Source organism: Pseudovirgaria hyperparasitica, assembly GCF_010093815.1.
Source record: "Pseudovirgaria hyperparasitica strain CBS 121739 unplaced genomic scaffold EJ05scaffold_4, whole genome shotgun sequence".
NCBI classification, from domain to species: Eukaryota; Fungi; Ascomycota; class Dothideomycetes; order Acrospermales; family Acrospermaceae; genus Pseudovirgaria; species Pseudovirgaria hyperparasitica.
In genome coordinates this window covers 1,419,383-1,444,745 of record NW_022985552.1, presented here as the reverse complement: position 1 = coordinate 1,444,745, position 25,363 = coordinate 1,419,383, and the positions used below count along the sequence as shown (strand labels likewise).

General features: G+C 51.6%; 6 protein-coding genes across 6 annotated transcripts; 2 read left to right on the top strand and 4 right to left on the bottom strand.

The window, feature by feature from the left end:
- Positions 1-1,169: 1,169 nt before the first annotated feature.
- EJ05DRAFT_509042 (uncharacterized protein) lies at positions 1,170-6,604 on the bottom strand. The gene is made up of 3 exons (XM_033748066.1): positions 5,675-6,604; positions 3,153-4,857; positions 1,170-3,102 (listed from the first exon to the last, which is right to left on the bottom strand). The coding sequence occupies exons 1-3, from the start codon at positions 6,208-6,210 to the stop codon at positions 1,567-1,569; spliced, it is 3,777 nt and encodes a 1,258-aa protein (XP_033602962.1). The 5' UTR covers positions 6,211-6,604; the 3' UTR covers positions 1,170-1,566.
- Positions 6,605-7,278: 674 nt separating this feature from the next.
- On the bottom strand, positions 7,279-8,363 carry EJ05DRAFT_536608 (uncharacterized protein). Its single transcript, XM_033749326.1, has 2 exons — positions 7,554-8,363; positions 7,279-7,502 (listed from the first exon to the last, which is right to left on the bottom strand). The coding sequence occupies exons 1-2, from the start codon at positions 8,279-8,281 to the stop codon at positions 7,496-7,498; spliced, it is 735 nt and encodes a 244-aa protein (XP_033602961.1). The 5' UTR covers positions 8,282-8,363; the 3' UTR covers positions 7,279-7,495.
- Positions 8,364-9,053: 690 nt separating this feature from the next.
- EJ05DRAFT_287252 (uncharacterized protein) lies at positions 9,054-13,390 on the top strand. The gene is made up of 4 exons (XM_033740490.1): positions 9,054-9,961; positions 10,018-10,179; positions 10,231-10,772; positions 10,830-13,390. The coding sequence occupies exons 1-4, from the start codon at positions 9,299-9,301 to the stop codon at positions 13,285-13,287; spliced, it is 3,825 nt and encodes a 1,274-aa protein (XP_033602960.1). The 5' UTR covers positions 9,054-9,298; the 3' UTR covers positions 13,288-13,390.
- Positions 13,391-13,513: 123 nt separating this feature from the next.
- On the bottom strand, positions 13,514-16,713 carry EJ05DRAFT_509038 (uncharacterized protein; the record flags this gene model as incomplete). Its single annotated transcript, XM_033748065.1, has 2 exons — positions 16,162-16,713; positions 13,514-14,707 (listed from the first exon to the last, which is right to left on the bottom strand). Exons 1-2 carry the CDS (start codon positions 16,249-16,251, stop codon positions 13,514-13,516), a joined length of 1,284 nt encoding a protein of 427 aa, XP_033602959.1. The 5' UTR covers positions 16,252-16,713.
- EJ05DRAFT_498470 (uncharacterized protein) lies at positions 16,309-17,488 on the top strand (the record flags this gene model as incomplete). The annotated part of the gene is made up of 2 exons (XM_033746685.1): positions 16,309-17,301; positions 17,354-17,488. 2 exons carry the CDS (start codon positions 16,309-16,311, stop codon positions 17,486-17,488), a joined length of 1,128 nt encoding a protein of 375 aa, XP_033602958.1.
- Positions 17,489-20,604: 3,116 nt separating this feature from the next.
- EJ05DRAFT_525620 (uncharacterized protein) lies at positions 20,605-21,189 on the bottom strand (the record flags this gene model as incomplete). Its single annotated transcript, XM_033748850.1, has 3 exons — positions 20,605-20,697; positions 20,747-20,917; positions 21,058-21,189. The coding sequence occupies 3 exons, from the start codon at positions 21,187-21,189 to the stop codon at positions 20,605-20,607; spliced, it is 396 nt and encodes a 131-aa protein (XP_033602957.1).
- Positions 21,190-25,363: the final 4,174 nt, after the last annotated feature.

Genomic DNA, 25,363 nt, shown 5'->3' with positions numbered 1-25,363 from the left:
TGCCACCTTTCAGGGCCCTATGCCTTTCCATTGGCCCTGTGCTACACAACGAGGCAATACAGTCCGCGTTGGATATCGTCGGATGTCGTCCGGAGCTGCCACCGCGACGTGACTCCAATGAGCCGCCGTCGGGTGTAGAGTGCTGCAAATAGCCTGGACCGTCTTTGCAAAATCCGATGGCTCTAGAATGACTAGTCATCGGCCAAGGCCCTTGTGTCCGCTGGCAGATATCGACAAACGTGGTATTGCGTGCCGGAATCAGCGCCGTTGGTGCTTAGCATATCAGTAAAGCGCTGTCAGGCACATTCCACATTCGTATCCTTCTACCCCCTGGGAGTGTCGAGGAGCGTCGTGACGATGCGCACTCCATCTGTTTCTTTCATTGGCCACGCGCGTTTCAATCTGGCAAGAACTACGACCCCCCGTTCATCGTGGAAGTTCGTGAACCGGAGGCAGTGCCGTGATGGTCCTCAGTGGTGCCTTTGCTCAGCTCTCGACTTGACAGAACCCGGCCCCATGCAAGACGCGCCAGGATCCACACCGTTAATGATAAGTCTTGATTTCGCAACTCGGTCTGTCAATGGTCCAGGCGGGCTCTCAGAAGGAAATAATGAGCCTGCTGTGTTGTCGTTGAACGTCGTGTCGGAGGCAGCACCGGCATGCCTTCCAATGATACCGCTCCCCGGAAGAAGACCTCAGCAGCAAAGTAAAAACGTCCTGTCATATCATACCAGCCAAACCCGCCTATCTCCATGGGCCAGCCCCCTAGAAAAACCACCAGGACGCATTCGTCAGTCAGGAGTAGACCTTCATTGGCTGGGCTATGATGCTGAGAGGTAATCGAAAGACCGCTGCACAGTCGTCGGTCTTCGTGTCGGAGACACGCCCGGCTCAAAGGCCAATCGACACGTTCGCCTCAGCTCACCACTCACCGGCCGTCATGTCTATTACTCAGGTTAGCCAGGCTCGAGATTCCGAAAATGGCGTAGCGGGGCTTCCTTCTGCCTTAACTCAATGCAACGGGATGGTAGGGCTGACTACGTAGTACAGTAGCGTGCGCAAATCTTGGTAAGAGGTCGTGATGGGCGCACAGAAGTAACTAACTCGCGTCGGGACGGTTCGGAGGCCGGGCCGCGCCAATCAGGGCAGATAGACTATCGGAGGCTAATCCATGTATGAGTATAAATGATGCCATAAATAGCAATGAGACCAGATAATTACATTGAAGGTAGAAGATAGAATCCGGCGATGAAGGAAACGATCAGCCAGATTGTGTTGATTAAGATTAGATAGTGTGTAAGAGCTTAATGAAGACGAATTCGCGCCTATTCCAACAAGTATAGCAGATTTACCAAGACCGAAGACTCCGTATTGCTAGTGCCACACTCTGCCCTTATCGACCAACGCCCTCCTATGTATGCTGTGCGTTAAGTCCAACGCCGCATCATTGCAGGATCAAGCATGTGCCATCCATTATACAAAATCCCAAAGCAGGACTCCGGCCACGCCATGTATGCATACCTCTTCAATACTCCGTATCAATGCGCCCATATCTTGCCCTCCCTTTCAGTGATCCTTCCCGCTTCTGTCTCCAGCCGCGCTTTCACGCCCACTGCCATTCCCAGTGCCCCTCAGAAACACTCTCCTCGTCCCACCGACTCTTCCCAAGTCCTGTACACCTTCTTTGTCCTTGCCATCCCTCCCCAAATCTTTTCCGTCTTTCACGCCGCCGCTGATGCGCCGTGCCTGGCTCATCATGTTGTCGATCCATTCCAACTTCTCTTCACTGAGATCCAGCTTTTTCTTCGCTGCCGGGCCCGCAAGACCTACGTTACCTTCGTCACGCCATGAGCCACGCGATGTATCGCTCCTCACCGAGTCTGGCGTGTTTGCGTGGCTGCCGCTGACGAGACGCGAGGACATGTGTGCGGTTGCGCTGCCTGGAGTCAACGCGTGATTTGCAGCAGCTGTTTGTGCTGCAATGATGGCCCCGTTGTGGGCTGCTGCCGCACCCGGTAGGGGCGATACGCTCCTGGAGGTCGTCTTTGTCGGTGTGCCTTGTGGAGTGACGCTGGATGTGCCTGAAGCTGGATCAATATTAAGACCGAGAACCTCGAACTTCCCATCCGAGACAGTACGGTGTCCGTGATGGCCTGCGTATTGACGGAGGTAGTCACCGAGGTCTGCCCAGCCGCCACCGACGCGAACCATGACACGCTCTCCATTGTCGCCCACGCGGCGAATGAACAACTTAATGGGCTTGTCGCGGCCTGGTTGGATGAGATGATATAGTTTGATGTCCGAGTGCTCAGAACCACCCTGTCGGCGTAGGGAGGGTAACTCGTCGTTCTTGACAGGAGAGAGAGTCATCTCAGGAGACTTGACAGCAGAACGTGACGAGCGGAACAGTGTAGAGGCTGAAAATCTATGCGACCCAGAGCTTGAACGAGGAGACTTGTTTTGGGCGCCGACAGAAGATGTTGCATCTGACTCCACCGCCCCTGTTGTCAGTCGAATATTTGCAGGAACAGAACTCAAGATTTCCGATATCTGTTTGTTCAGCTCGGCGTTAGAAGTAGTGCTATAACTACGGCCTTGTCGAGTCTTGTTCAGCGAGGCAGGATGGGATACGGAGCCCCCATTTTCACTTTCGGATAGCAATACGCTTGGCGGAGCTCCCAGGGAGTCTGTAGGGCTCTCACTACTACGGTCCTCTGCCCTTCGAAACTTCTTGATCGACGCATTGAGAGGTGGATGGGCGCGTAAAGGATTTAGTCTCCCAGGTCTCAATGAAGGGGACTCGTTGCCAAATACATCATCTGGTGAACGAGATGGTGTGACTGGTGAGGATGAACGATCAGGCGTTTGTGGACTCGAATCGGGTGTTTGCGGTCTGCTTGGCGAACTTTGTGGAAATACAGGTCTTGCGTCCTCCTCTTCAGTGAATGGAAGCGACACGGAGCTTCTCCCAAGGCGTCCACTCGAAGCGGCAACATTCTCCTTACTAGCAGATCCCACGGACACACGTCTTTCACTGATGCTACGGCGTCCTGAAGCTATGGAGCTAGTAGAGTTTTGTCGTGATAACGTGACCGTCTTTACCTGTATATAGATTAGTAGGTTTATTATGACATTGGATATATTAAGCATACTTTATCCCGAGAAAATGACTCAATGGAAGTTGTCGAGGCACGCTTCATCATAACAGGTCTAGCCTCTGCTTGACTTGATTTCTCTTCGTCTTCTTCTTCGTACTTGTCATTAGACTCATTTACCCACACCATGCCGGAGCGCTTCCAACCACTTTCCGGTGACATGTTGACGGACATCCTAGCCCTTGGCGTCTTCTGGAGATTGTCGGGATCCACCTCATTGTCTGTGTCAAGGGGCCTGTTCAGGATATCATCATCATATTGTTGATCCCTCACAGTATTTCCAGAGTAAGAAGCTTGAGGTGTAGAGGGACTAGCCAATGCAAAACTTCGTGAACCCCTCGAAGGGGTTTGCGGAGATTGGGCCTGTCTCAAGGGCGAAAAGGTCGGGGGAGACGGGAAGCTTTCGGCTGTTGGTGTCACAAGAGGTACCGATGAATCCTCGCTTGGAGTCAAGAGATGTCCACTCGCAGTCTCTTGGAGGGTTAGTGTTGGTCGTCTCTTCTCAGTGACTTCAGGTAATGTGGCCAGTACAGGGTCCGGTCGAGCACTGGCAGGCCATGACCAGTCTAGTTGGAATCTCTTTCGCCGTGCTTCACTATTCCATTGTCCAACATCAGTCTCCAAAGCTTCAAACTCATCTATCCAATCGTCCGGGATGACATCATCTCGTCCCTCTAGTGTGTCCAACATGCCGTCTAGGCGTTGTCCCAGGCTTGAGGCCTTCCCATCTAGTACTGTCGCTATGGTGTCTGTTGCCCCTTTCCATTTCTTGATGTTCAGTGGGTCCATCGCTTCGTCTTTTGGTAACTGGATCGCGTCCCAGGCCAGTTCTAAGGCGCGCTTTGCCTCGTTCAAGTCTGACAGAAAGGTGGGGATATCTCGCAAGATCCCTAACCGCATTGACCATGTATCCAGGAGTCCATTCAGCAAGTTCAATACCGGGAGAGCTTGGACTATGGTTCCTGTAACAAGCAAGCTCACATCATCCATGAGGTTGAGCGTTGCCCGTGTCCGGCGCTCGTAGCTGCTGGAAGGTCTCGACCTTGAGCCATGTATATCAAGTACGTATCCTTTGAGCTCGTCAATATCCAACTCTGCCATCTCTTTCAATATTTCCTCTACTCTCGTTTCGTATGCCTCAACCATGGCTGCGGGCAAACACCCCCAATATTCCAGTGGGATCCTCTGCACACGGCCATCATTCCCGGTGATATCCACCGTGTCTATTCCATCCTGTACATTTGGTTGTGCGAAGCTGCCTGGCCAGTTCCACCGCTTCAACTCCAGGTACCAGTCTTGGGCACTGATTGCGACCTTTGCGGCTTTGATCGCAAGTCCTTTCTGCGCCGAGCTCGCACCCTCTGCACAGGCTAGATAGCGGTACTCTTCTGTGTCGTTGTTTGGGAAGACGTTCTCGGAGAATGCGTCTAGGATTGCAACGGGCGACACGTCGTATGGCGCCTCGTCGCTGGTAGAGTGTAATCTGCGGTGCCCACGGCGAGGCGACAGACCTGGTGAGATGGCACGCGAGTCATATGAAGGCGGCAGAAAGCGTGTTTTCGAGGTCAATTCAGCCATTGCAGGCTCGCGAAGGATGTCGACGGAGAGGAACAAGCGCGGGGAAAAGTGACGTGGGCCAGGCGCGACGGCGTTGTCGAAGTTTGATACTGGTATGGGACATGAAGATGGGGTCGTCGGAAATCTGTGTGGTTAGTAAAGCACCCAAGCATGAGTCCTACGCGTACGAGGACAGTGGCGCGGCGGTTGTAGGTTGTTTGGTGTTGCGCTGTGCGATGTGAATACCCGTCACGGACAAGCCAGGCAAGATTTACAGAAAGCACGGGCCTCTACACTTTCCAGTTCCGCTAGCGCCGTTCTATTGGATAGTTACAATGAAGCAATACATTGTCCGTCCATTCGGAACTGTTGTCGGATAATTTAACGGACTTGAAAATGAATGTATGAGGTCCAAAATCAAGAGCATATTACCTTCTTCCTACATAATGGGTTGCCTGCTTAGAGGATGAAACGGCTTCACACTTCGACTTGGGACGTTACGTCATATATCACGGCCGAAGATAGCTCATTCGAGGTTCCAGGATAAGTATTAAACACAGTTCAAGTGGATTGGAGATACGCCAATGCATGTATTTTGCATTGTAACTTGACTATCCCAGCCAAGACTCCCAGCATCGGAAAAATTCAACCACGTCTGCGTGTACATAATATCTATCGCGTTCGCATCATGACTTCTGCGTCGGAACCCATTGAGTCGATCACTGCCTGCGATAGGCGTCGTCAGCAGCCTCGTTCATGCACTGTGTTGTCAACGGTTATTTACTTTGTATGTGCGTCAGGGTCAAGAGAGAAGATGAGGAAGTGAGATCTTCAAATCAGGGAGTAACTCGGAGCTAAGCATCTGAGCAGCGTGCCGAAAGAAGTATACAAAGAGACCGGAGAGTGATGGAGTGGTTCTGAGTGATCTGGGAAACAAAGGTTCGAAAAAGGGTCAAACTTACAACAGAGAAAGAGTTAAATCGCCACGAATGCTGGCTTTGAGCTCGATTTCGATTTCCAGATTAGCCTCCAGCTTCAGCTTCAGTCCATCTTGCTCGTCAAGTCCTCCCTTCTTAGCCTCTTGCGGATCCATTCTGTAAGGCTGATCGGGGTTTGTACCACGCATGGGTATTTCTCCTCTCAACGCCCTCGCTTTCGTTACCGGACCATCCATACTTGTGCTATCGGGCCCTATGCGCTCAAAGGCCTGCATCGTGCTCAGTTCGCCGTTGGCGTCGGCTTCCTCGAGGGCTTCCAGACTGCTGGTCTTCATGTATTTGCCTTCGTCTATGCCCTTCTGGATCCGCTTGCGTCGCGCTCTCCGGGACGCTGATCGAGTGCGGTTTGTTTCTTGGCCGGCGTCTCGTTGCTCTTTCTTCACTGCTTCTTCTTGCTTTTTCTGTCGTTGAACGGTGCGGTGTTGGTATTCTGAGTGGCTGGATTCTTCTCCGGTTTCGTTGCCCGAGTCTCGAGGGTCGTTGTTCTCCTTGTCTGCCATGATTGACAATGCTCTATGCTATATCACAGCGTAGAGGAGTGGGAGACAGTAAGAGAATGCTCGTCTAGATAGCGACCAGGATAACGAGGACTGTTCGAACAGAGCAAGAATAGATATGACGATTCGTGGTGCCGCTCCCTGTAGTGGTACCAGTACGGTACGAGAGAAAAAAGGAGTAGATGGCAACAGCAGTACGATGAGACTCCAACGAAGCTTGATGCAGAGCAGTACCAACGCAAGAAACGCTGTGAGGCCAAAACGTACTCCAAGCTCAGTCAGATCCAAACACCTACAGCCTCCACTAAACCAAGGAATCACCTCTCCAACCCACACCCGGTCCCAGCAGGGGGTCGTGACACCCGCCGACGGCACCGCACCGAGACGATACCACAGATTGACGTCTGCTTACGCCATGAAGCACATAAATCATGGCAGCTTCCCAGCTCTTCCGCGCATCCTGGTTGTGCTGCGGGCATGGACGCATGCGGCATATCATCCCGCTTAGGAGCCATTATTGTTCCATCATCGGTCCACATCTGCCAGGATACTACATCCTTGCGCTGCGGCAAGAGACTACTCAGTAGTCGAGAGTAACAGCGAGGTATCCGCCTTTGATGTGGCCACCTGCCCTGTGAGTGCACATCCACGCGCGTCCCAGTTCTGGCGTTTCCGATGATCGAGTGTATGAGTCGTCGACAGACCTATTGCGAGGGATTAAGATGAAGGTAAAAGCAGTGTAATCGCTGATGCCCGCGCCACAACTAGACCGTGCACAACATTTGCGGTTATTGTGGCGCTCTCAGAGCTTGCTTATATCCCTGTCCTTACAGCTCCCTCGTTGACGCGGCCCCACCGATGACGTGTGATCAGTCAATGCTTGTGGGGTGCTGTGGCTCGTGAAAGTGAGAACAAACTCGCCAAGTTGATGCGCGCTTTTGCGTGAATGTAGAAGTATAGGTTAGACGTTCATTGGGGCTAGGCTTAGATTGAGGGGGAAGACGAGTATCGACAACGACGTTGCGAGCGCGTGGAAAGAGACAGCGGGAATGGGGCAAACAGATCCAATTGGTCACAACACGGGGACTATATTCTGGCTTAGTACAATAGCATCATTAACAAAGGTCATGGAGAGAAGGTGTGTGAAGAGATGGTATTCTGTTCAACTATGCCTATATGGCCAAAGCTAGATATGATTATGTCTTTCAAGAACCCCTTCACTGAATCTAACAATTGAGCAATGCGATAGTGCTTAAGAGCTCCATAAGGTAGATCGATGCGATAACTCTCAGTTCCTAGTCATATCATCAGTAAGGTTGGGATAATGGAATGCCTCGGGCACTTACAGCAGTCCTAATGTCAGGTCGCCATGGATTTTCGCTTTCAATTGGATCTCGATATCGAGATTGAGCTCGAGACGCAGACGAAGCTGCTCACCACCACCCTCATCCCCGTCTTCCTTTCCCTTTGATTGCTTGCCACCACCAGTAAGTCCACCGAGGGCTTTGCCTGCAGTATCGCCGACTTGGCCAACAGCTTTGCCAGCTGTGTCTTGTACCATATCGCCGGCGCCATTCACAAGTTCGCCGCCGGGGAGGTCTTCAGTGATGCCATCCAAGGGGCCGCCGCCCTGCTTCTCCTGTGTCTGTGTCTGCTGGCCTCCTTGCCGTTGTTGGCGCTGGCGTTGTCGGTTGCGACGGCCTCCACCGCCAGAAGAGACATCAGAGCGAGCGACCGACTCAGCATCACTCTCTGGGGCATTTCGTCGACCACGGCCGCGCGACTGGCGACGACGACTTTGACTAGGAGCTACTGACTGCTCCTTCTCCGACATGTTTGATTTTGGTTTTTCTTGTTCGACACTGACTTCTCCTTCAGTGCCGTCGTCGGTTTCAGGTCCAGGCGTAGGTTGCTGTTGAGGCTCGGGAGCTTTCTTTCCAAGCTTCTTTGGTGTCTTCTTCTCAGTTGTCTTCTTGCTAGAGCTGTTCAGTCCAATGCCACCTTGTGCTTGAGCCTGGCCTTGAGCTTCTGCGCCGGCGTTGAGACTGGATTCTTCGGTGGTTGTATCCGCCATCGTATATGGGAATGGGTGAAACAATTACGTGACAGGGTATTATGGGGGCTTCGGAGCAGGGAGAAGTTAAGTGACGCAGAGGGAAGGACAAGAATCAGAGTAATTGGAAAGAAAAAGGCTGTGCAAGGTTACAAGAACCTGCTTGGAGATTACATCTTACACAGCTTTTGGAATGGGTGTGCTTGGTCAAGCCACAGGAGTCTGTCGACTGACGCAAGACAGGGCCAGGATGCAACTTAACGGCCTACAAGGATTTGATCCATGAGCTCTGTTCCCCCTGTTCAGACGGAACAACTTGCCCGTCCTCACGCTCTGACGGGTCATATCGCCGAGTTGCTGCATGCCTTGTAATGGCTTTGCTGGTTGCTCGACAGAGCCATTTGTCTGGGATTCGAGACGAGTACCATGCACGGTGCACGACCAGATTGGTTTGCGTAGCTCTAGAGCGCGGATGGCATAGACTGCTCATATACTGCTTCCATTTACGAAGCCGAGCAGCTCCATTCATTGTCACGATGGAACAGTGATCGAGTCCACAAGCGGATGGATTATCGTCGTTCAAGTTCCTCACTCTTAGCGTCGTCCCCTCGGTCCACGGCCAAACTCTTGACGGCCAGCAACTTCTTCCCAACACGCTCCGCCGGGGAGACCGATGAACAACTATATGAACAATCCAAGTTCATCAATACTTGAGTGTTGTCAGATCAACAACTTCTCTCACAGATGTCCCGACGGCGAGAACGTTTTGAAATCGACCAACACGTGACATGCACGAATACGGCGTAGCGCATCATCTGCGGACACGCGATCTGAGTGTCCGTAAGTTGACGCCTGCAGGCTGTGGCTTTGCTAGATGTTGTTACACTTTAGGTTATCTGTTGCCCTGACATCTCAAGTTTGGATTCTTTCATCAACACGTATTACTCACTAGGATCTGTCCATGTATATCGAGGTATTTCGGACCGGTGAGGTGATGCCTGTCGCCTAAGGCGTAAATCGCCACTCGAGTGACTCAACATGGAAGCGTCTCCTTCGCCATCTATATATCATTCTACAGCTACAACCCCCTCTATCGCTACATCGAATACAACTGAAGAGTTCACTCTGTCTAGCATTCTCCAACAATTCGATCTTGACAAATATATAGCCATCGGCACACTTGTCATCAAATGCGAATCATGGAAGGATGCTCAATCGTATGACTCCACAAGCTGGTCTGAACTGGATGCGGTCGCAACCTCCGATCTAGATGCTTCCAACTCCCTGGGCGTCTTATTACTCCCTCTTGTTAGCACAGGATGGCTCCGCTTATTCTTGCGGACGAACGTTGATCAAACGACCTCTGCAATCAGAATTTATCTCCTTTCAGAGGACGTAAGTCGAGCGACAGTAGACAGAAGTAGCTCTAAGCTTCGAAGGCAGTTGAAGAAACTCCTTTCTCGCCTCCAAACGGAAGATGATGGCCGTTTTGGAGAGCGGTTGGACCCTCGGCCGCGTGCTGCTAACGGCGGTGACCGTTCACTGTGGTACATCTTCAACACCGTGCCTTCACCAGCGCCGGATGTAGACAGACCAATCGCGTCTCACGACTCAGAATCAATGCAGGACTTGTTATATGGACCCTTGGATGGCATCAAGACTCAGCTTTATCCGTTTCAGGCTCGAACCGCAGCAGCAATGGTAGATATCTTCCCACAAATCTTTGGGGTGTCTTGTATGTACTAACACTAAACAAGGTTGAACGGGAGACCGCGCCCGAAAGTTATCTTGATCCCCGGTTCGAAGAACGGACCGATCAGGATGGTCGAAGATACTATTTCTCTCCCAAAGACGCCGTCTTTCTCCGCGAGCCGCAACAGTACGAGACGACTAGGGGCGGCATATTGGCCGAGTCTATGGTGAGCTGGCATGCCTTCGCTATCTTTTCGCCTAATACTAATGTCTCCAAGGGTTACGGCAAGACGTTGATTTGCCTCGCGGTTATAGTAGCCACGAAGCATCACATGCCCCGTTTCCCTGTTGAGTATCCTCCCATCATGCCAAAGAGAGAACATACCGCATCTCTGCTCTCTATGACAGCAGCCAATATAGCTCGCCACGCACTTCCGTGGAGAAGATCGAAAGTCCCTCCTCATCTTGTGGAGCTGCTCCAGAGTTATGTGCCAGCCTATAATATACCACCGGACCCGATACGGTTCAATCGAAATCCCTCAAAGCTACCTATACGCCATCTCACGCTCTCACATTGCACGCTGCTTGTTGTACCGGATCATTTGTTTGATCAATGGATCAGTCAGATCCACAGTCACGTAGAACCTGGAGTCCTCTCCGTCTTGTACATTGGTGAAAGGACCCAAAAATTACCATGCGCCTCAGAACTGGTTACCTATGACACTATTTTGTTCACAAAATCGAGGTTTGAATTGGAGATCTTGGATGGTCAAGATGTCCAAGGTCGATCATTGGGCCAGGGACCACAAACTTCTTGCCAGTGAGTTGAATTTCTGCTCCTAGCATGGATATCAGGATCTGACAGCCGCTCACACAGGTGTCCGTACATAGGAGCATCTCGTCTCAGAGATTGTACCTGTCTTACGCCTGAGGAAATCTATAAATCTCCTCTCAAAGAAGTTCATTGGCTCCGCATAGTCGTTGACGAAGGACATGGCTTCGCCTCGCCTACGTCTGCGGCCGTCCGGGTGGCGAATCAACTGCAGGCAGAGCGACGGTGGGTCGTGTCCGGGACTCCGGCCAAAGGATTAGTCGGCGTGGAGATTGACGACCACTACCATGAGAACTTGGACTTCAGCGACCATGCCACCGCCTCTGAGCGCTGGAAAGCTGTTCGAGAGGCAAGGAAAGGATTTCTTAGCACGCCTGATGAGACGCACGGCGCTCAAGCTCTTGGACTGCTTGCCTCACGGTTTCTCAAAGTACAGCCATTTACCGGGGCTTTGAAGGGCGACAACGCGGCCAATTGGAATGACTATATTTATAGAGGGACAGGAAAGGACGCGAGACTATCGGGCTACTCAAGTTGTCTATCCAGGACACTGGAGAGGCTGATCATCAAGACTCGCCCAGAAGATGTAGAGAAAGACCTCCAGCTGCCTCCACTAAACCACCGAGTGGTTCGGCTAGAACCCTCATTCTACGACAAGATGACGACCAACATGTTTGTACAAGTCATGCGCGGAAACGCCATCACCAGTGAACGGGCCGATCGTGACTATCTCTTCCACAAGGACAACGAAAAGCCACGACATGAATTGATTCGAAATCTTCGGCAGGCCAACTTCTTCTGGACCGGGTTCAGCCCCGATGACGTTGCATCGTCCCTTGATGTTTGCAGTACCTATCTTGATAAAGCAGAAGCCAAATGCACAGCAGAGGATCGCAAGGCATTGTTGGAAAGCATGGACACAATCAAAAGACTGCCTGGGATCAGTACATGGGAAGCGATGGGCTTCTCGCATGAGCTTGGAATATATGTAGACCCATGGCCCGAAGATTACTTAGACATATGGGCTCTGAATCACAAAGATCAGCCCGCTCCGATCGGACTTGAGTCGCTGTACCAGGCACAAATTCATGTGAACAGCGCTGAATCTGCACATGAGGATCCGCTTGAGCGTTTCAATGCGATTGGCATTGATATGAAACGCAGGTTCAAGGATCGGAAGGCGGAAACGGAGCACAAAAGGGATCCAAAAGACGCAAAAACGTCGCAGTCGGCAGGGAAGATCCTCAACTCGGGCGTTCCGTCTTCCATTCTCACTAGCAACGGGGACGGGGGAGCGCGAAGGAGCATCTTATCGAATCGAAGCCCAAACAAGGCCGGAAAAAAGTCACCCAATCTACTCAAGCGCAAAGCGATGGATGAGTTTGAAGAAGTTACATCACCGTCAAAGCGGCCCAAATTCAACCTCACGCCTGGCCATGTCGCGGTCGCCAGCCCTGAGTTTGAGGATGCGGAATCAAACACATCCACATCTGCCTCATTATCCGCCGCTAGAAAGTGTGTCGGCTTCACCACTGACGAACTGCCATCGCAATCACCAACGAAACCACGGAAAAGCGCAGGCTCTGCCAGCGACCTCCCGATGCGAATCACAACGGAATCCTTAGGCCACTCATCAAACAGCCACGCTACGCCACAGTCCTCTTCATCAAAGAGCCAACCTCAAAAGCCCAGCATTCTCAAGCCATCGATAGCCACATCCTCATCAACAGGTCCATCGACTGACTCCGGCACACAGAAGAATCTGACACAACTCCACTCCTCCACTCTCCTCGGCACAACCTCCGCCAAAGCAAGCTATCTTATCGACGCCTTCACCCGCTACACGCCGCACGAAAAAGTCCTCGTCTTCTTCGACTGCATCACCACCGCGCGCTACATCCAATCCCTCCTCGACCTCCTACACATCGGCTCCCGCCATTTCGCATACCGCATGCCGACTCGCACACGCGCCAAGAACAAGACCGACTTCCAGGAAAACCCGCTCGTGAGAGTGCTGCTGATCGACGTCAAGCTTGGCGGTGAGGGCCTAGATCTGAACGCCGCAAGCGTGGTGCTGATTGTGAATCCCATCTGCCAGCCAGCGCTCGAGGCCCAGGTTATCAAGCGTGCGCATCGCATCGGGCAGACCAGACGCGTGCTCGTCGAGACGCTGATACTTAAGGGCACCGTGGAGGAGGAGCTGTTCGAGATGAGCATGAAGATGACGCGCAAGGAGCTGGGCGAGGGCATGGCGCGGAACGAGCGCATCAGGGATGTTCTGCTGAACGCGAAGATCATTCCCGTGGGGGAGCGCGAGCATGAGCCGCTGCGTGCGATGGCCAGACTAGCTGTGCCGCAGAAGATCTTCGGGAGGGAGAACTGGAAGGCGTTTAATGAGATTGACGACGATGACGATGGTGGTGACGATACGGAGAGTAAAGGGGGTAGGAAGAGGGCGAGTGTGAGGAAGGGGAGGAGAAAGAAGGGAATAGTTGTAAAGTAGTCGAGGCGAGTCGATAGACCCGCTGGTAATAGACGTATGTATACATATATGGTACAACATGTACGAGTCTATGTAAATCGCCTTTGTCCCTTTTGAGGTCAGGGGGTATCGCTACTTTTGTTTCAAACACCACGGACATCAAATGCTATCCAGCACCCCAACACCACACAAACACACACATACAATCGCCTCCCCTCCTCCTTCCATCACCCCCTTCCATCCCCACCTACCTCGTCCGTGCCCCCGAAAACAGCAAACACTTCCACCTCCGCCATCCCCACCCCGACCGCCGCCCCGGCTGCTTCTCCAACCACGGCATCTCCCCCTCCTTCCCCTCCTTCTTCCCCAACCCCTTTTCTCCCTCTACATCTCTTCCCTCCCCGCCTTCAACCCCCACTTCCTTCCCCCGCTTCGCCCCCGCCCCCCGCCGCAGCCGCCGCAAATCCGCCAAACACCGCTCCTGCTCCGCCAGCAACGCCCGACACTCAGGCGTCATATCCTCCTTCTCCCCCCTCTTCCCCTCCCCATCCCGACGCTCCGCATGTGGCGCCGTGCCCGGCCTCGCGCGCCCCGAAAGCGACGAGAAAGCCCGTGTTCGCGTGCGCATCCGCGGTAGTCCGAGGTGTGTTTTCGTCGTTAGTGATGAGGATACGGATGCGGATGACGAGGGACGGCCGAGATCGAGCGAGCCGCGTGGGATGACGGGGGACGAGGCGGTGGGGTCGGGGGCGGCGGGGAGGAGGGGGTGGAGGAGGAGGTGGAAGCGGGAGAAGTCTGAGATGGGGATGCTTTCGAGGGGGGCGGAGCGGGGGCGGCGGATGGAGGAGGAGAAGGGGCTGGCGCGGAGGGCGGTGGGGAACATTGAGAGGGTTGCGGGTTGGGGGGAGAGGGGGGGTGTGGGGAGGGTTGATGGTGTTGTTGCCGTGGCTGTGGTGGGATAGGGGGAGAGGAAGGTTGGTTTGGGCTTTGGTTTTGATTTTGAGCGGGGGCGGGTTTGGGTTTGGGGGTGGAGGTGGGGGAAGGAGGTTGTCATTGGGGTGATTTGCGGGCTGGGGATGTCTTTGCGTTGGAAGGCGGCGAGGTCTTGGATGAGGGCTTCTGGGTTGGTGGTGGGTAGGGGGAGGGGTGGTGGTTTGGATGTGTGGCGTGGACGGCGGGTGTGGGCTATGGGGTCCGGGAGGGCGTGGAGGAGGACGTGGTGTTTGACGTCTTGCGAGGTGACTTTGAAGTGGACGCCTGTGGGTTGTTGTTTGGAGGTGGCGTCGGAGGAGCGGGTTTGGCGGTGTCGGAGCTCTGTGGCGACGGCCTCGAGGCGTGCGACTTCGAGGCGGCGGGCGAGGTCGTTGGGGTCGACTGGGGCGTTGATATTGGGTCTTGGACGGGTGTCTGCGGGACCGGATGCGGAGCGTGGGAGAGGAGGCTGTGATGGAGGCGAAGATTAGTTGTGGTCGGAAGACGGGAGAGTGTTTGACTTGCCCTCAGTGGCATTCCTGGCAGATTGGAACAGGGCATGTTTCTGACTCAGGCGCAGCAAGGCGCGGTCAGCAAAGGTAGATGGTCGAGGACTGCGAGAGGTTTGCAGACACGGTTTGAGTGTCAGGAGAAGACGTGGTAGAATAGATGGGCGGCCGTCTTGTATTCTAAGCGCACAGCTAGGCGAGGTAACTTGCAAGGAGACGGATGAGGGGGATAGAAATTGGAACTGGAGTAGAAAAAGTGGTGATAATAAGGTCAGGGCGCTGTAGTTCCGAAAGGGGGTACTAAGTATATACTAAGATGGCGCACACTATATATACCTAGTGCGAGGCGCTTGAAGGTTGGGGGGAAAGGCTACTAGTTGGAGTTCTATGCCGCGTTGTGACTACTAACGGGCGGGATACGGGCAAACGACAGTTATACTTTATTCAGTGAAAACGAGGCTTGGAGAAGAGGTAACGAGCATTTATGATCTGCCAGATTCATCGTCCGACTAGTGTTATTCTCATCTGTTCGATCATCCCATTTACCATGTTCGGAAATATCGAAGCAAGGCTGGTTGTTGATGTTGATGCAGAAACGCCACATGCAGCCACATCCCAGCCACACACCAATCAGCGCACGTGCCACGTGTGCCTGGCCGCCCCACTTTCGGCATCTCGATTCGGTATCAGCGGATCGTGCACGGGCGGGAAAAAGGGAAACCGGGAACGAGTGAAAGGGGAAAATGGAAATAGGAAATATGGAATGGGAAATAGAAAAGAGAGTAGGGAATGGGGTAAATGAAAAAAAGAATGAGAAACAAGGCTTCTGACAAATACTCCTACCGTTCTTTGTCCCAGGACGTATATGCGAGGCTGCAACACCGTAATACCCGGGATCAGATTCATCCATCTGATGGAATGTACCTTTGGCTTTTGCTCTCCTGGCAACATGCATAAGCTTACAATCACAATCAACAGACGATAACAGAGGCCGAGGACAAGGTCGTGTCAGCGGGCCGGCAGTAGAAAAAGTAAAGAAGGTTTGACCAGCTGCGGCATGTGGAAGACTGATCTGCACAGGGACTGGGACAATGCGCGACGGTGACGGTAACTACAACCTTCTTTTTAGATTCCAGTTCTGATATCTGTTCATATTCATCCTGAAGTCCTCCATCATTCACAAACATCATCATGTCTTTTCCTGAAGTCCATACCTACTGCTCTTCAAGTCGTGTGAGTGTGTCACACGACCACTCACACGTCTTGTGGCTTCTGCCTCCAACATGAAACACATTCAAAAACCACAATACGACCGCACATGCCTGCGGTCTTGCTTTGGCTACCAAAATACCTACACTCAGCAGTCTACACTCATCACGAATACTCACATACCGTCATGTGTACATTGTCGCACTCCGCATGCGCTGGTGGAATCACACTCATCCCCCATATCCTTCTTCACTGTTTGCCAAACAACGTCCATCGCCATGATGACTGCCATCATCACCCTCAGCCTTCTTAACCGCCGTCTACAGCCCAGCCTGTACTTGGGTATTCCACCATGCCTGCCCAAGCGCGCGAAAACCGCATCATAGCATTCAACATCATCGCCCGTATCGCTACGCTCCTGCGCAAAACCCCCCAAGGCAAACCACTGCTCGACAAAGTCAACTACGACATCGCAACCCTCCTCACCGCAACCACAGAAGACACCCCGTCCCACCCGATTCTAAACGAGCTCCTCCAGCACCGCGAAGACGTCCTGGCCGAGAAGTCAAGATCCACCGCCCATTCTCAGCAGCCCGCCAAACACCGTTCTCCAGATCCACGCGCCGCACACAATCCTCGCACCCTGGCGCATCCCGATTCTCATCCCCAGCAGCCGCGGCATGCGCGTCCGCCCTCCCAGTCCCCATCACCCCCTCGCCAACGCTCCCGCTCTCGTCGCCCATATCCCGACCCGCACAACGCCCCGCCAGAACACCACATGTCCGGCGCCCTCGCCGCCGACGACCCCCGCGCCACAGGCCCTATTCAACCCCACTCCGCCGACGACGATGGGTTCGTGACACAATCTCGACAGCACCGCCGCCGCCGCAGAAGCAGACGGTATAAGAGGCCTTCACCGCCGCGCTTCAGCGTAAGAAAGGGGCTAGGCGCGTTTGTGCGCGAGACAGTGGCATGGGAAGTAGATAAGGTGCGGCATGCGCAGAAGAAGGAGGAGAGAGCGAGCAGGGGCGGTGGCAGTGAGCAGGGCAGTGGGACGGGTGAAAATGAAGACCGCGCGAGCAAGGACGAAGGATACGAGCACGGATACGCAGAGAGTGGTACCGAGTCCGACAGACAGCGTGGCCGCGCACGACACAGACGAGATGCACAAAGCCACAGTTACCGCGACGAGCGAGGCAGGACTAGGTTCGTGTATGAGGATAGCACGCCGACACGATACACCGCATCCACCGAGCGCCATGCCGACGCATCCTATGACAATATACATGTCCACCCACGCAGACGAAAACGTCGGTACCACGCGCACGATCCTGCTCATCAGCCGGTAGGTAGGTACGCGCCCCTCCTCTCGCCTGCCGCCTCTTGACAACTGCTAGACTCGCGCTCGTGGTAGTGCTGTGCATAGCATTATATCTAGTCTCTCGGCCCTGCGTCTCCCGGGTGTTAATGCGCCGCCTGTGACGGAGGCTCAGCGGAGGGATTTTTATGGTCTTACGAGGCGTGGGGTGTGAGGAGATGTGTAGCGTGTTATATTGTATGTAGTTGTAGAGGGAGGTGGTGGCTGGATAGTGCTTGGGGGGTTGTGTGTGGACTGTGTTGGACTTGTGGGTTTGGTGGTGGTGATGTGGGAGGTATGAGGATGAGGGTGTGAGCGGAGGAATCAGACTAGTGAAGTCTTGAATTTATGGGATCTTGAGGCGTGGAGAGGATTTTGTTTCGTTTATATATTATACTATATCAAGAGTCAGTTCCTTAAATAGTAAAGATAGGGTGTGCGTAGCCAAGCGCATCCACTCCCGGCATCACACCAAACCAACCTCCTTTCATGCTCTCTCAAAACACCAACCTAGCATCCCATCCACCGTACATCATCCCTACACCACATCACACCAATCCCTACTCCACCTCCCCATGATCGACGGACTATAGAAACCATTAGCAAGCAACCCAACACAAATCCAATCCACTTCCTAATAAGTAACCGCACTATCAGAACGAAGAAATATCTCTCATGGAACTCAACATAATATATGAATCATCATTATGCACGCGCTTTTAGGTGGATTGGGTTCTGTTGTACGTACCTAGCTAGATACCGTTTTGACTTGAGGAGTGTGGATATATGAGGCGGAAGGTAGGATGGGATGGCGGGTGCGGCGATGTGGCGGGCGGTACGCAGATGAAGGAGGCAGTCGTTGTGGTCTTGATGTATCTGTTCTGTCGGCGCTCTGGGGTCTCTTAGGAAGAAGCGTGTCCATGTCCCACCGTGCTACGCTATGATGTTGAGATGTATGCCCTTGGAGGACTTACCTAGTTCGACGACCGAGGCTTTTGGATGCTAGGAGTTTCAAAAACAGTGACACGCATAGAGGTCGCAAGTTTCTACATCTACTCACAGATACTGAGACACTGTAGATCAATGTGCCCAGCAGCTCGTCATGCTTGACATGACGAGTGAGTGATGCTCAACCCCTTCCATGCCGTCTCTTTCGTCCCGCCACGGAATATACCCACTCCGCTCTTTAACTTTGTTATCCAGGACTCAGTGGGAGGTAGCGAGCTAAACAATTCATCAGTCTTCATCGAGTTGTGATACATGTACAAGGTATTGCTCAGTCTGCTTGGTAGTCATGTGCCGGGCTGGGTTTGCCAGTCGGTGTGGACACTCTCGTGCGGATGCTAGTATTCGAGGGAATACACAGCATCTTGAATGGGAGTATAGCGCTGTATTACAGTCTGCCCTGTGTGAGTCGGTCTCTTGTTCTTTTATAGGCTGTGTGTGGCGGACTCCTTCGACCTACCACCCCCCCTGAGGCTCCGCTGGGTTTGGCACTGCACGCTGGTAGTTTGGCCGGCATGGCTCTTACAACTGTCCTTGATGAATGCCTAGAAGATGTTTACTTGTGTAGCAGAGCGGCCTATGCGGTGCGAGTGTTTGTTGTGGGTGACGGTTCGGGTGCGCTTCAGCACTTACACTGCGGCACAGGTGCCATTCTTTTCTAGCTATAGGCTCTTCGAAGCAGATGCATGGTCTGTTGTGTAGCCTTTTATGTATTGTAACAATATTACCTTGACCCATTCTAGTTATCTGTATGTATGCAGGGCGCTGTAGGAGAGAGGACGGCGAGAGGTTTGGATTGGTTCCCAATGGGGGCAGGAAAGCTGTGATTTTTGTGTAGGAGGTTGGGGTATGGTTATGTGTGTTCCTAATATTTTCGAGATGCTTTGAAATATCGTTAGTATAGGCATCTCGGTGGAAGGATTGTGAGACACTTACAGACTTACAGAGAGTTAGGGTGTTACTAGAAGAGAGAACACACGTCCGCTTGAAGTCGGCAAACGGCCGTTGCTGTGCTCGCGTGTTCTATCCAAAAAGCGGAGATATTAGGGAGTGTCCACTACAGTACTCGAAGGTCAAATTACTCGATTTGAAGAGCTGGCTGTCCGTCCCCTGTGGTGTTGTCGATGTCTTTAAGCTTCGTAAGGTTGCATATTCTCTTACCGCGATCCGGTCATGTACAATGTTAATTGTAGTGACACTTCCAGTCATATGTATCTTACGCCGAACGGAATGCCTCAAACGAGTCTCTGCAAGGAAGTTAGTATGACAAGGCCTGATACCAATGGATATGTGCTACACGATTGTGTTTCGCTGCAGCTTAGAGTCTACCACCGCCAGTCGCAAAGACTGTCTCTTTTTGATGGCGGATCTCGGCGGTAGACTGGCCGAGGTTGTTCTTGGTTGTTCTCCAGCAGACGTGCTCGCACGGCAAGAATAGGTGTTAGCAAGTTCAGTGAGATGTAGATTACACTCACTGTCTGTTTCCCATTTCTACAATACTTCCTAACGAGTGAGCTACGCTCCGTCACCAACCTGCGGCTGTTAGTAGGTCTTAAGAATACTTCGTCGCATATTCCTCCATGCTGTGATGGTTTTAGTGATTGTAAAGCTTGTTTCGAGCAAAGTCCGTGACGAGAATCGCACAAGAGCAAAAGGAAAGGACAGGCTTGCTTGCTGGAAGTCTTCCAATACGGTGGAGAGCTGCTAGGATCAGTGTAGGTACTACCATGAGATACTTTAGAGTCCAAATGACCTCGGTCGAGAGATTCGAGATGTTTCGTTTCTTGAGGCAGTACTGTCAGAGTTTCGAGATGCTTGAAGCACTCACATTCAAGGGGAGCGTGCCTAGTAAAAAGAGCAAGCGCTGCGGTAAGGCGGCAACAGGCGGCGATGCATTAAGGTAGAGATGGAGCAAATGTTGGTGGAGGAAAGGAAAAGCTCAGAGGTCGGCCAGATTTGACTGGGCACGGACAACACTCAAATATTCAATACGGCGTGTAAAGGCACACGCGTGGTAGATACACTGTTTGTCACAGAAAACTTGGAGTCATAAAGATTATGCCATAGATGCAGATATATTCCATTGTAAGGTGGCAAGCTTCAAGCTCGCCGGGTCTGGTCCGAGTATCTCGCATTCTCTGCAAATGACTATCCCTTTCCCACCAAACTGCTCACAGATGTCCTTATTGTTCAAACAATCATAGAGTAATTGCAGGCCCAACAATTGTTGACATGAAATGACCATGTAGCTGCGCCCTCCAAGCACCTAGCATCTGACTTGTCGACTTACTGGCGCTTTGAGCTGCTGCCCTGACCGGTGAGGCGACTGTTCTTACGCTCAACCCATCTTTTCTCCTCATCAGTGCCACTACGTGCGACCTATCAAAATCTTTAGCACCTGTAAACGTCCGTATTAGAGAAGTCTCACCTCTTTATCGCTTGCCATGCCTGAAACAAGATCGCCCCTGAGAGGCGGCTTAGGGCGCTTGAAGCCATCCGGTAGGATATTCTTCTTATCCACTTCCGTGTAATCAAATTTTCTGTTTAACACATTCTTTTCCTCCGCATCCTGCGTCTTAGAATCCTTTGACGCGACGACCTAGATACCATAAACGTTAGCAAGCCTCGGAAACAGGCAGACCTTCTCCAGGAGATATGATAGTAAGGTATTGAAAGGTGAGAGTACGGCTGTTCACTGTGCTTGGTACTACTATTCTGTGCATCATTGAGGTTACTTACGAGTGGAGTTTTACCTCCCGGTCCCTTTTCGCGTTCTCCCTGAGCAGGAGATTCATGTTTTGTTGAGGGATCTCCGGCTGCAATGATGGCCTCGTCGATATCAGACAGCGGGGTTGACGCCCTGGAGTCCATTCTAGGATTTCTTTAGCTTGAATGGATCTATAGATGTGAGGATTAGAGAACGAACTTGTTGAGTGAGAGTTGGTGGGATCTTGGTATGCTTTTATCTTGTAGATGCTTCTTAGAGTTAGCTCACACTTGAAAGGACAGAGAATCTAGTAGAGTAAGACTTGCAGGTAGAGAGAAATCAGATCTCTCTTCGATATTTTGGAGGGGAGAGAAGATGGTGGATGAGGAGAGAAGTGCAGAAGTAGGGGCCCGTGCAAGTGACATGAGAACTGCGTACCTGGCAGGACTTCACAACAGCGCTAGTCCCAAGTTTCGATCCCCACCCACACTACAACCACGTCTCATGGCCTTTATATATTATTTTATTCTACAATCCTTCGCCTTCGGGCATTTGATCAATATGAAACGATACAGAGAAGATTAGCATTGCCCCTGCACAAGGATGACTATGACTTAATCAAAGAGATAACAACATTTTTTTTTGCTTTTGGCTCCGGGTTCAAGCTCCCAGCGGTACACCTCTTTTTGTTTTTATCCTTGCGTGCGGGTGAGGATCTTGGACGTGTCCCAGGGCCATGGACATCAGCTACTGATTCTTTACTTCGGCATGTTAGCTTTCCAGGAAGAGAGATACAAAGCAGTGGGACTTTAGTACTCGTCTTTTGATTACTATATCAAGGTAATTGACACTCAAGGAGTCTGGCACCATCTGGGGATCTCTTTGGCCCCCCGTGAAGCTTCAAAGTTCCCGGGCAGCCTACGTCACATCGCACACACGATTTTACACGACCACAATATCAAGAGGTGCACAAATCATTAACTAGCCTGATTTGATATAATGAACTCCCGCCAGAGACTCGTAATTCTCCAGTAGATCTCGCATCCCTGATGTATCATAGACCAGTCTGGTAATACCTGAGGTTCTCACCTTGGTTGTGTCATGTCAAGAGCCAACGCCTCGACTCCTTGCCGTTAATCTTCCAGCCTCCTCTTGCTCTTTATTCTTACATCTATTATATACCTGCATTCCATGAGTTCCTTTCCATACACACCTTATAGAATTAACCAGTCCTCCTTTTGTGTAAGCTGCACAGTAGGACGTAACTGGCAGAAAGCGTGCATCATGATACTGATTTCGAATCGACACACAACCTGTACCATCCTAATTTGCGACCGTACCTACCAGTTCAGCCAAAGCAGATTAGCTACAGCAGCTCGCTACATGGCGAGTCTTCGTAGTCATGGAATGGATGCCCTGGATATGACACGGGTTAGCCATGCTCACTAGACCCGGTGACTGAACGGTCAAGGATCAGAAGCACGAGGAGATCAATTCGAGTAGGGCAGTTGAATGGGACGGATCTACCGCGCTTAAATTTCACCTGGAGAGAGGAGAAGCTCATCCACCTTGGTCCTTGGACAGGCTAGAATTGCGACTTGAAGATGGGTGAGATACAGCAGACGCGAGTCCTTTGATGTTGCTGGTCGCAAGATCATCTTTGGACGTTATCGTGTAGATCCTTGGATAAGACTCCCCTTGCAGATCAGCAAGCAGCTATCGTTTTTTGTGAGGTGATCACACTGTATATGATGTAATTTGTGACATCTCAGCTGAGCAGCAAGAGAAATAGAAGATGAAGGTAGTACGGAAGGTACGCTAAAACAATTCAAAGGCGACGATGCCGTGAAGGGATTTAAAGCAAGCCAAGTCAGCATGAGCTACGGATATACAGAACGTACGCACGGACTTATAGCCGTTCAAGCAAACAACAGTTGTCAGGGTTTCACAATGCACACACCCCTTGTTAGGCAGAGCACAGCAACAGCACTTTTCCGACTTGGAGCCCACAGAGGAACTCGTTTCCTGTACTTTTGGACACATCCGTGCAACCCAAGCAACCATCGGCATCCACCTTTCTACTATTGATCATAATTACAAGTCGGTCTCTCTGTAGGCCAACAGCAAATCGAGTATCGCAAGCTTCTATACTCTCTGTCGCGCTGAGTACGAGATCCTTATCCCAGTTACTCCCTGACTATTTGCGTCCCGCATCTCAGAATCAACAAGCGGAAAGCCTCTCCCAACACAACTTAGCGATAATTCGACCTCGCAGCAAGAGGGCAGATCCAACACTCGGCGCTACTAAGACTGCTGTTAGTACCCGGTCGCCCTCTTGGCTCTCTTCCTGCCTACTCACATTCAAGCAGCCTAGGATGGGCAAGATTTCCGTTACTCCTGATCTTCACACGCACGCAGCCGAATGCGAGCCAGACCAACCCCATACCATGTACCAAACAGAGTAACAGGAAATACAGACTAATATCCCCTTTTCTAGGCGTCGAGGTCCAAGAGTAACAGCATTACAGGTTCACCACGAAGCAAAGTATGCCGACACGTGTCGCTCCAATTCGAACATTTCTAGACGGCATAAAGAGCACTATGAGCCATTGTGAGTACAGCTCGATGAGCATCCTCTGTCGAAGAGTATTGCTCTTCCTTGCTGACTCTGTGAGCGGGGGTGGAGTGGCCAGAGGGCTAGAAGAGTGTTTCGCGCGCAGGGAAGGCGAAAGGTTCGGTGCTTGGAGCTTAGAGGGCTTATATTCGTACCGGCGTAGAAAAGACCATCAGACAAAAGGGACTGGAAAAAGGGACTGGAAAAAGGGACTGGAAAAGGTAACTAAGAAAGAGACTGCATGCCCCGTGGATACAGCAGCCGCCTGGTCGAAGCATCAGATTGCAGACAAGTGATAGTAAGAGACAAGTTAAAGAGATCTTCAGGAAGAGATAAGGGAATCATTGAAACAAATGATAGAAATATATGAGACACGGAACATAATTTTGAGGGCATTGCCTCTTATGACCAGCCAAAGTCGAACGAATGCTACACAATTCTTGGGAGTGTTTCTAGCTTGCACGATACGCCAGACATTTGCAGCGTTACACGTCCTGTTGAAGTCATCCGAGTCACAGTGTTGTGGACTGTGCAGCGCTACTCCCTTTTACTCAATTCTGAGCCTTACCGATAACTCAGTGGCAATGATATACGAGCAGACAACATGCTGCTATACAATGGGGAGGCGAAGCCAAGTCACTGTGGACCTACTCACAGCTGCACAAGGAGGAATAGTATCAGCGCGAGCACGCCATAGGAGAGTACCAGCAGGCGCCCATGACAACGTGGAGAGAACAAAGAGTCTGCTCAACCGCCAACAGACAGACCGTTCTACCGAAATGAATTCCTGGGAAGAAAAGTGAGCAAGACGTGGACATCACGCAAGTCAGTAAGGAAGTCCCATCACATCAACGGCATACCTTCTCTCCCTCGTCGCCAAGAGTACAATTCTTATTCTCTGTGCCCAGGAGTGTCGAGACTGTGTTCAAGGGTACGCAGCCCACAATGTGCAAGGCACCCATGACAAAGACTTTTAAAAGACTGTCATGGTGCTGATTGCGCCATCAGATCGACTCGCCAATATCGCCAAATGATATATTATTAAGTCATCATCGATAGAGAGCTACACAAGATGTAATAATGGTCGACTCAACATCTGTCCAAGTACACGAATTGGTAATCTGCAAATATTGTCGGAGCAGGGATCGAAAGCTATTTTTGTGGAATTTTGTATACCTTTCAAGTCGTGCATTTGGTGTTATCATCGTGAACGCGGGCTAATTTCTGTCTTGTTTTAGTCTAAGAGAACACCGTGGACGAAAATCGACTGAACCAGGCCCTGCTCCTTCAAACTTTTCAAGGTTCCTATACCTATAGTAGTGTCGGAGTAATGGCCATGGAATCTATAACGTTATGCGCCGTCGCTGTAGTAAAGTAGATCAGGAATCCAAGGTCCCGAAGTTGAACCCCAGCTATGGTTATAGTCTATTTCAGTAATCGACCAATAGGGCGATAGGAGTATCACCTTATAGCCTACTTAAACCTCCTAGACTAGTCCATAAGCGATGTTACAGCAAGCCTAGGTTCACTACATGCTTTTAGGAGATCAGGCCATGTGGCGAAGATAATGATATGGTCCTTTTCGCCGGACTAGAAGAACAGAGAACCAAGCATTATGTTGGGAGCCCAACATGAGGACTTTACCTCGTGTGAGCTCATGGACTGCATAGACGTGCAGCTTTGATGATGCTCTCTATATCGTTATTGATGGTATAGATGAGGGA